The sequence below is a fragment of the Tupaia chinensis genome, unplaced genomic scaffold, assembly GCF_000334495.1.
Source record: "Tupaia chinensis unplaced genomic scaffold, TupChi_1.0 Scaffold000640_1, whole genome shotgun sequence".
NCBI lineage: Eukaryota > Metazoa > Chordata > Mammalia > Scandentia > Tupaiidae > Tupaia > Tupaia belangeri.
In genome coordinates this window covers 214,633-225,974 of record NW_006160161.1, presented here as the reverse complement: position 1 = coordinate 225,974, position 11,342 = coordinate 214,633, and the positions used below count along the sequence as shown (strand labels likewise).

The 11,342-nt window shown below is 38.0% G+C and overlaps 1 protein-coding gene across 1 annotated transcript in view; it reads right to left on the bottom strand.

Moving 5' to 3' along the window:
- LOC102489419 (palmitoyltransferase ZDHHC15-like) overlaps positions 1 to 11,342 on the bottom strand; it is a gene marked incomplete at its 3' end in the record, with an annotated part of 89,916 nt that overhangs the window by 57,122 nt on the left and 21,452 nt on the right. Inside the window, 1 exon segment of the mRNA XM_027776190.1 lies at positions 6,596 to 6,622. Within this exon segment, the coding sequence (XP_027631991.1) occupies positions 6,596 to 6,622 (27 nt within the window).

The window sequence follows — 11,342 nt, the reverse complement described above, 5'->3', positions numbered from 1 at the left end:
CACAGTTGATTATGTGAGAGCCCAGAATGTTAGCCATTACACCATCTGCTGGTCCTGAACTTAATTACCTTTTTACAGGTCCATTCTCCAAATATAGTCACATTCTGAGGTATTGAGGATTAGAACATCAACATAAAAATTTTGAGGGAACACAAGTCATTCCATAACTGTTCTCTTATTTAGGAATTATATTTACATCTGAAAAAGTAAATAATTAAAACCATTAAACTTTAAGAGAGAAATAAAAGAATTTAGTATGTAAACCATTCAAAGTGAAACTGAATTCTCAGAGAACGCAGTGAACTTTTCTTTAAAATGATTAATGGTCTTTTTTGAAGATGAGCAGCTGTTGTCAATGCATTACTTATGAGTATATGTGACTTGTCTGCTAGACTGTGCCTAAGGTCCATCTTACTCCTAAATTCATTTTTTAGACTCACATTATCCTTAGATTCTATTAAATTCCTAAACTCAAGCTCATACCAGATACCCTCACTTCAGGGGTAGAGGAGGGATTATTTCCCATTCAACATCTTTAAAATATGCATAGTATAATGCTGAATGAAATCGCTTATGCAAAACATGTATGTAAGGAAATAAATACATTATTGTCATATTTTTAGCATCATCTATGGAGGAAGATAGGGATTCATGTCTTAAAAATTGTACACATGTTGGAATATTCACTTTGTAAGCTAAGTAACATGACTGAATGTATAAAAGAAATAGAAATAAAAAGATAAACATTTAAAATAATAAAATAAAATATGGTTTTAGACTATTAAAAAAGAAAAAAAATTCTGCAGTCAGCAGGTGGCATAATGGTTATGACACTGGGCTCTCACATGGCCATCCATGGTTTGAGTCCTGGACCTGGTAGCTTGAAAATCACTCTGGGTGCATGTGCATGAATGACAAAATCTCAGGAGAATCGAAGAAAATGAATTGTAGCATTGCCATCTCCTCTGGGAGGATGATTTCTCACTTTCCCTCTCACTATTTCTCACTGTCTCTCCAATGAGCACATGGGTCACAAGGCAAAAACCTGAGGGAAAAAAGAGAGAATTTCTGAATCTTTAAGTGACAAAGCTGACCTAATATATAATATTCCAGACTGTGGTTCAGAAAATCTGGGCTTTAGTTCTTTTCGTGGATTAGAATCAGCATGACTGGGGCCAGGTGGAGGCACAGTGGTACTGCAATTGGACTCACATTGGAAAGGTCCTGAGACCTCCCTAGTCATACCAACTGAAACCGGAGGTGGATAGTGGCAGGAAGGCCCTGTTGGGGTTGCCTGTCTCTGCCTGTCTGTCTCTCTTTCTCTCATGAAATAAATAAAAATAAATAAACAATAGCAAAAATTATTTTTATAAAACTCTTTAAAAATAATAGAATCAGCATGACCAAGTCAATATATTTTGGATCTCAATTGTTTTACCTGGAAAATTTAAGTACACAAATTTTGACAAGCTATTCATAAAAGGAGACAAAAGAAATTATAATCTTGAAATATGTTATGCTGCTTAGAAGAAAGATCTTTCAGGTCCCCTCCAATATTAATAGCAATACCAATACCAATTAATAATTACAATAGTATTCACTGCTGTTTATTTTGTATTTGTCATGGACTAGACACTATGCCAAGAGACATACATATATCATCTCATTAGTACACAAAATAACCATGAAAGGGAGGTATTGTCTCCATTTTACAGAGTAAGAAATTGAAGCTTAGAGAGGTTAAATTCCCCAGCATTGTATTATGTGGTAAGTAACAAAGACTTGATCTTCAGGTAGGTCTGACACCAAAGTCTTTGCTTGTTTGCTAGTGTTACAGTGTTCTTACCAGTACATTACAGATTGAAATTTATCACAAACTGTATTCGTTTCCTAGGGCTGCAGTAACAATCTATAGATTGAGCATCCCTTATATGAAATCCAACATTCTCCAAAGTCAGAAACTTTCTGGGTGCCAGCATGATGCCACAAGTGGAAAAATTCCATACCTGACCTCATATGATATATCCCAGTCAAAATACAGAAATACAAAAACATGGTACAACATCACCTTCAGGCTATGTGTATAAAGCACATAAACATGAGTAAGTTTCATGTTTAGACTTGAGTCTCATCCCAAAGACATCTTGTTATGTATATGCAAATATTCCAAAATCCAAAGCACTTTGGATAAGGGATACTCAACCCATACTGTAGGGAGTGGCTGGATCTGGGCAGAACAATGATAACCTTTAAAGATGAGCAAAGGCACAGTTTCCTACAATTTGTGCCTGTGCTGCATGGTCAGGAGAGGTAGAGAGACTGTGTATCAACCAGAGTGGGCCAGGGGAGACAAGAGCCTAGCTCAGAACTGCAAGAAACAAGATGTTCCATAGTTTCAGTTGATAACAGCAAAACGCCTGGCTTTGCATTCTGCTGCCTATTCCTTTTTGCCCTATATAAAAATAAACCTGGAAATGGCTGAGTACTGAGGCTATCTCCATCAGAGACACCCAGACCACCCAATCCCTGCTTTTCTCTACTTGTGTGTCTTTGTCTTTTTTTCCAAATCCACCGGCGCTCCTACTCAGGATCATATCTTGACATGCAGGCTATGGCACCATACCACAAACTGGGTTATTTAAAATAACAGAAACCTATTATATCACAGTTCTGGAGGCTGAAAGTCTGAAATCAAGGGGTAGGCAGGGCCATACTCTTGTTGAAGGCTCCAGAGGAGGATCATCCTTGCCTTTTCCTAGCTTCTGGAGGCTGCTGACAATTCTTAGTGTTCCTTGGTTTGTGGAAGCATAACTCCAGTCTCTGCCTCTGTCTTTACATGGACATCTTCTTTCTGTGTGTACCTGTATATCCAAGTTTTTCTTCTTATAGGAACACCAGTTACCAAATTAAGGCACACACTAACACTGCATGACCTCGTCTTAACTTGATTACATATGAAAAGACCCTGTTTCTAAATAGGGTCACAATGACAAGTTCCAAGTGGTCATGGATTTTGGAGAAACACTCTTTTTGTTTGATTATAAACATGGTATTTTTGATCTCTGAAGGAGTATACTGAAAGGAATGAGGAATAAACCACATTTCTTTTAAAGGGCTGCTGTAACAAACTGCCACAGGCTGATATCTTAAAACAACAGAAATTTACTCTCTCAAAATTCTGGAGGCTAGAAGTCTGAAATTAAGGTGTCAACAGAGCCATGTTTCTTCTGAAGGCTCCAGTGGAGATTCCTTCTTTGACTGTCCCAAATCTTTCCTTTGTTTCCTTTTTATTTTCCTTTTTTTTTTGATAGATTTTTGCTATAAAGTGCATGTGCTCACCAGACATAGAGAGAGAGACAGAGAGGCAGAAAGTGAGAAATCACCCCCCAGGGGGGATGGCCACACCGCAATCCCTTCTCCTCCATTCTCCTCTTGGGATCTTGGGCACGCACACACACATGCCCGGCATGAGTTTTAAGCCACCGGGTCCGGGACGCAAATTGCAATGGACTTCATGGGAGTCCAGCGACATAGCCATTACACTAACTGCTGGTCACATATCTCCCAGAATCTTGTGGTTTGATGGGCCCTCTTGGCTTGTGGCTGCATTACCCCCAGTCTTTGTTGCTGTCTTCACACAGCATTTTCCTCTTTCTCCCTGTCTTTTCTTTTTTCTTATTGGTAAAGGGCACATGTGCTTTCATGCTCACATGCAAAAGAGAGAGTGAGAGAGCATGCGCGAGCAAGAAAGCACCTCCCAAGGGGATGTGGTTTTAAGATCACTAACTAAATTACATCCATAGAGACCTTGTTTCCAAATAAGTTCATAGTCATAGGTTTCAGGAGTTAGGATGTGGACATATCTTCCCAGGGGTCACCATGGAGAAATCATCTTCAACCCAGTACAGGTACTAGTAGGTAGACAAGAAATGGGAACCCTTTTGTAGTATGTGTAACAATGGGTTTCTTAAGTTTTGGTGACTGAATGAAAGATTATATGATTTGAGAGTATTTATATATCATATTAATATATATATATATATATACATATATATATTTGCCTATGGCAAAGAATATTTCTACTATCAGCCATCTTGTATTTGATTTTAACAGTGCAGCACAGTATGAAACATGTCACAGATTCACAGGACTAGAAGAGATTTCAGATAGTCATTATCCTATTCGTCTATTTCTAGACAAGGCTCACTGATTTATGCCAGATAGTGGCCAATACTTTCTGAAAAGTGACTTTTATAGAATCCCTCAGTAACCTGCTCTAGTGTTCAGAAGTTTTTTAGCAGAACTTTGGACATTTTGGTTATAATTGAATTCTATTTTAGCTTATGGATTCCACTATCTTTGAAAATCCTTACATGAAAGGAGGAACAAATGAGATTGTTAATATTTAATATTTACAAAGCATCTTTTTACTTTAGCTTATGATAAATCTATCAGATGCTAGTAAACTAGCCTTATTTTATAGAAATTAAGGTTTGGAGAAGTAACATCACTTTCCAAAGGTGCCCAAGGTCATAGAACTAGTAAATGATAGAACTGGAACTCCAACCCAGATCATCGTTCTCCTAAATCCTGTGCTGTGTCCCATTATGCACTCTGCAGAATGAAGAAGCAAAATCAAATATCTTTATTGTGTCAATAAATTTATGATTTCCGAGAAGAAAAGTGATTTGGAATCTTGGAATCATAATGTTTGAAGAGACTTCATATTGTAACATAAATATTCTAGAGAACTCAGATCTTAGTAACTGGATTGTTGCTACCAGGATAACTTTGAACTGAGTTGACTTTACAAATGTAGTGTAGTTGAACTCACTGATAAAACACACACACACACACACACACACACACACACACACACACATTGATGATGTGGTACTTTGGTCACTAGAAAAAAAAAAGAGTAATTGAGTATCAAGTCTCCAAGAAAGGAGCTCAGCAAAGCAAACCTAGGAGTTGTAGACTGAAAAACAAAATACAAATGTAGGTTTCCTTAAGAGTATGGGCTTTGAGGTCAGACAGCTCTGAATTTGAATCCTACTATTTACTAGCTACATGATCTGGGATAAGTTGCTTAACCTCTCTAAATTTCAGTTTCCTTGTGTATAAAATGAATATAAGAGTATGCACATCATCATGTTGATGCAAATATTGAAGAATGTAATGTGTATACACTACTTAGCAGACTTATCAAGCACAGTAAGTTTCAGTTTACAGTACTAATGAGATTATTATTGTCATTATTTTTATAGTAGTGCATCATCTAATAGCCCTCCCAATTTGTCTTGAAAGTTTACTGTGGAAAATATTTATTTATAATTATTTAGTATTTGTATACAGAAGATCTCTGACTTGAAGAACCATACATAAGAACAAGAGGCAACTCAAGACTTGCACCAACACTATAATTGTAGCAAACATCATCAGTATGTCCTTTGTTCACTACTGTGCTTCACATGCATTAACTCATTACATATTTATGACAACTCTATGAAATAAGCATTATTATTAATATGTGCATAAGAAGGTAAAATAATTTACTACAAAGTAGTAGAGCCAAGATTTGAATTCAGACAGTCCAGCTCCAGGACCTACACTTTTAATGACTGTGGTCTATTGTCTCCCTTCCACTCTGCTCTGTTGCCTTTATAGCCAATGCCTCTAGGTAGGTTAATAAATTATAAAAATTAATTCCTATAAAGTAAGAATTGAAAGTAGCTATATAAAGTGGCTACATAAATACTCATGGTTACTAATGATAAAATAAGGTAAAGCTAAAAGCTAAGACTTAGCTTACTTTTTTCTTGAGAGAGAGAAGTATTTTTGCTATAGGGTACACATGCTCACTGGAGAGACAGAGAGACAGAAAGCAAGAAATCACCACTCCCCCAGGGGGGTTGACCTCGCTGCCATCCCTTCTTCTCAATTCTCTCAGGATTTTTGGCACACACACACACACACACACACACACACACACACTCGCCCAGTGTGAGTTAAAGATGGGTCTGGGATTTGAACCAGTCGTATACGTGGGAGTCCAGTGATGTAAACATTATGTCATCCGCTGGTCCCCAGCTTACGTTTTTTTAAAAAATAGAATGTACTTCAATCTCTTTAGAAAGGTAGTATAAATTGCAGGTCAAGAAAGTGGTGACAAGAGGAGAAAAGCATGGTAAATATACTGACACTAGGGAAGGAATGAGTCCTTATAGCCCTGTGTGGGGCCCCTATTTTATGTCTTGAAGAGAGGATGGATTGGGTAAAAAGGTAAGGTACTAGGGCAACACTTATAAGCCAAGAGAGAGCTAAGGGTCACTCTGGACACAGAGTGATTATCTATGCACATCTCTGCTTTAAGACCTGGCAATTTCCAATCCCTGTCCTATAGTCAAAAGTGTCACTGAAAACATGTTCTGTTTTATTGCTGGGTAAGCTTCCTAAAAACCATCATCCTAAATTTTCCACTCACCTAAATATATTCCTGGAAAAGTTGCTTAGTTTATAAACTTATGTAATTTACTGTTAGGGGGAAGGAAGGATACATTCTTGACCAAGACAATTTATAGCATTCTCTTACCTTTTTCTGCTGGGCTCAAAACAGTCACTGTGAAAAGAGAGAGAAAGATCAAAATGAGTAATATTTTAAAATATTTGTCCTAATTAATTTTTCCATAGCACATTTTTTTTTCTGTTTTAGAAATGTATGAAATGCTTATTTAAACTAGTAAAAATAGTCAACATTTTGACTTAGTAACTAATTCCAAGTAACAAATGGTTCTGTCTCGGGGAAGGAAATTGGCGAAAAATTCTGATAGGTGACAATATGGGCAGGGGCAAGGTGAAACCTACTGTCCTTGTCTGTATGATTAAAAAAACTTCAAAAAAGGGTTTTCTGGAGAGTGTGGTGTAAAAGTAGCCCCAGGAAAGACCAGTGCCTGTGGTCTTGGCATGTTATATCTCTAAGGAAATTACAAAGAGGATGGAAAGAGGATGTACTACTATAAGTAAAGGTTTCTGCTAACTAAGCAGCCAATACCAAATTGTTTAACTGTATAGTACTTCCAGGCCCACTGTCTGAGATCAAAGTAAATTGTTAAGATCTGTAGTTTAGATTCAAGTCAAATAACCTGTAACAATTTACTTAATAAGTAAAGTGATGCAATACACCTGAATTAAAGAAGTAAAATTGGTATAAAGGATATGAATCTAATGTTAAGCATGGACCCATGGAGAGCACTGCTGCCTGATTCTTCCTAAGAATTCCTTACAATTCTCATTAAGTTAACATGCTTTGATTATTCCTATAGTTAGTTGTTTAGATTTTATAAGAAAGAAAGAGATTGGGTTGGTCTATTAAGATTGTTTGATTCTGGGGAACCAGCAGTTAGCGTAATGGCTATGTCACTGGACTCCCATGTAGTCGACTGCGGTTCACGTCCCAGACCTGGTGGCTTAAAACTCACGCCGGGCATGTGTGCGTGAGTGCCCAAGATCCTGAGAGGAGAATGGAGGAGAAGGGATTGCGCCGTCACCACCCCCCTCCGAGGGTGATTTCTCGCTTTCTGTCTCTATGTCTCTCTCTGTCTGTCTGGCGAGCGCACGCACCCTATATCAAAAAAAAACCTCTCAAAAAAAAAAAGATTGTTTGATTCTGTATTGAAAAATTTGTTAAACAAGTTTTGCTGTTTGTATACAAACAACAGTTCATAGCTACTGATATATGCTAAAATTCAGGGTTGCTAAAAACTAAAAAAAAATTCTGGTTAAAATGCATGCATGCAATTCTATTAATACATTTAAGTTTACAAGTTTAATAACTCCCCTGGGAAATACCATATTTCCTAAGGTGGGGGAGGAAAAGATAACCATGAGCAGTTAGCACAAAAAAAGGGTCTTTGTATCAGGGACAAAAAGCTAAGGAAAAACTTAGAAGAGTAGAGGTCTCAAGGCACAGGGTGGGACTAGTTAAGGCCAGAGCCCCTGGCTGCCTTCTCTCTCCCTGCATTCATATGTGCCTTCTGTTTTCTCTTCAGTTAAATTTCTTCCCATTTGAATTCTCCCTTTGGCTATATCCTCAGCAACTTAGACTGATCTAGGCCTCACCTCAATACAAGTTAGATGCTCAGAAGGCTTAGCCATAAAACAAGAGTTATTATAAGTTTAAATTGAGTTTAAACTCCACAGAGTTTTTATATAGTCAATAAGGAAGATTTCCTGTGAAAGCTGTAAATTGGGCTCTGTCTTCCTGGTGATACTCAGCTGCTCCTTGCAAGATCTATTGGAACTTAGGTTCACTTCTCAGTGTAAGATCTCTCCCCCAAATGCCAATGAACAGATAAATGGATTAAAAGACTGTGGCACATATACTCTATGGAATACTACTCAGCCATTTAAAAAAGAAAAACAAATTAAAAAAACACACACAAGACTGGCTGTTGACAGAAAGTGAATGAATATGGAAGATTTACTGCTGAGTGAAGCAAGCCAGGCTTTGAAGGAGAGACATTGTATGTCCCCACTTAATATATACCAAGTGTCCACATTCTATGACTGAAACTGAATGAGTAAAGGATATAGAAACACAGTAAATGGCTGTGAATACCATATATAGTGTGAGAAGAGGGTGGGTGAAGGAATAGAGTCTGAGGAAGGACATTTAGAAGAAAAATAGAGAGGCAAAGCATTAATGGGACAAAGAAATAAGGTATTATCTGTTGAAGGTAACTTTATAGTATTATCAACTGGACTGGGAAGAAATGTATACATGTTGGAATATTCACTTTGAAGCCAAATAATATGATCAAATGTATAAATGAACTTGAAATAAAAAAAGAGATCTCTCCCAGATCAGAACAGATCTAAAGAAGTTCTCAGATAACTCAGAAAAGTGTGACAAACTGGCAATTCACTTTAACCTTATTTAATTTTCACTTAAAAAGTACCTAAGAGTCACCTGTGGTAATCCTGAAGGCTGAAAACTTTCTCAAAGGGCAGTATCTGGAAACAGCCCAGATCAGAGCCTCTGCCTCGAAAGAAGCTCTCTTTCCATTACGGGCAGCCTGGGCACTGGACAATGCCCATAACTGGCATCCTCATGTTTTCCCACTGGGGCTTTGTCCCATATGTGGAGTTGGTCACTAGAGATAAGAATTTCCTGAGCTCTGAAGGGAGCTCAGAACTTCTGAGTCCATGCTGGCCTTTGAAATTGAGGATTGATATGGGGCCCTAGAACCCAATGGCTCCCCTTACACATCTGAAAATCTCACCTAAAAGCCTAAGGAAACCCTTAAGGTGACTAAGGTTTCTTTAAATAGTTTCTTTCTAAATCAGAGGTTTCTAACCTATATCAAAGAAGAAGAAGATTGAGCACTCCATTGGAGCTGAGACCTAGTGCTTTCAGGGAATAAGAGAAATGAAGATTTTCTTCTGAGAAATCACCCTAGAGGGACCAGCAGTTAGCGTAATGGCTATGTCACTGGACTCCTATGTAGTTGACCACGGTTCACATCCCAGACCTGGTGGCATAGAACTCATGTTGGGCACGTGTGTGTGTGTGCCCAAGATCCCAAGAGGAGAATGGAGGAGAAGGGATTGCAGCATGGCCATCCCCCCTGGGGGGTGATTTCTTGCTTTCTATCTCTCTGTCTCTGTCTGTCTGTCTGGTGAGTGCACGTACCCTATAGCAAAAACCTATACAAAAAAAAGAGAAAAGAAAGAAATCACTCTGGAGAGACAAAAGGGGCAGGCCTTCAGAAGACTGAGTCCTCCATGAGACCAGAGATCTAATGCTCTCAAGGAGCGAGAAATGAATATTTTCTACTGAGAAATCACCCTGGTAGAGCCCTCTTTATCATTTTCTCTGTCTTTCTCTGTCTCTTTATCTCTGTCTTTTCATTTTTAAAATTTTTCTTTTTATAAAATTTTTTCAGGTAAAGTATTTTCTTGGCTTTCAAATTTAGCGTAATGGCTATGTCACTGGATTCCCAGGTAGTCGACCGCGGTTCGAGTCCTGGACCCAGTGGCTTAAACTCACACTGGGAACGTGTGCGTGCATGCCCAAGATCCCAAGAGGAGAATGGAGGAGAAGGGATTGCAGCATGGCCATCCCCCCTGGGGGGTGATTTCTTGCTTTCTATCTCTCTGTCTCTGTCTGTCTGTCTGGTGAGTGCACGTACCCTATAGCAAAAACCTATACAAAAAAAAGAGAAAAGAAAGAAATCACTCTGGAGAGACAAAAGGGGCAGGCCTTCAGAAGACTGAGTCCTCCATGAGACCAGAGATCTAATGCTCTCAAGGAGCGAGAAATGAATATTTTCTACTGAGAAATCACCCTGGTAGAGCCCTCTTTATCATTTTCTCTGTCTTTCTCTGTCTCTTTATCTCTGTCTTTTCATTTTTAAAATTTTTCTTTTTATAAAATTTTTTCAGGTAAAGTATTTTCTTGGCTTTCAAATCCTCCTTTATCTTGCTAATAATCCTCTTTCTTCTTCATTTAAAAGAGTCAAAAAGGGCAGGACTTCAGAAGACTGAGTCCTCCATGAGTGCTGAGATCTAATGCTTTCAGGGAATAAGAAAAATAAAGATTTTCACTGAAAAGTCATCATGGTAGAGCCTCCGTTATCCTTTTCTCTGTTTCTCTCTGTCTCTTTCTGTCTTTTCATTCTTTAAAATTTTTCTATTTTTTAAATTTGTTCACATAATGTATTTTCTTGGCTCTGAAATCCTCCTTTATCTTGTTAATAATCCCCTTTCCTCCCTCCCATTTAGGAGAGGCAAAAAGGGCAGGCCTTCAGAAGAAGACTATTCTACATGGGAGCTGGTAATTAGTGCTGTCTGGTTTCATTTTTTGTTTTTTAAAATAAGTAATATTTTTTCTCTGTCTCTTCCTGTGTTTTCTTATCCTTTTCCTTTACCTCATCACTTTGCTGCTCAGCCTCCATGCACTGAATGTCTTGACAGGTCAAAGTGAAATTCAGTCAATCATCCGAATACTATTAGGGTCAACATATTCCTCAATTTCCACTGAATCTCTGGCACAAAGGGAAAAAAATGCAACAGCAAAGATTTGCAGGTTACCTCCTCCTGCATGTGTCTGATTGCTCAGAGTGAAATTCTAGAAATTAGGAAGAAACAAATATCCCAGCAGATGACTAGAAATCACTGCAGAGGTACAAGAAATATGAGAAATGAAGAAAATACTTTCTCCCCTCAAAAAAGAATAACTCCTCTTCTTCCACAGAAAGTATAATAGAACTCACAGAAATGTCGGATAAAGAATTTATAATATTTTTTTTCTTTTTTTTTTTTTTTGAAACGGGTTTGCC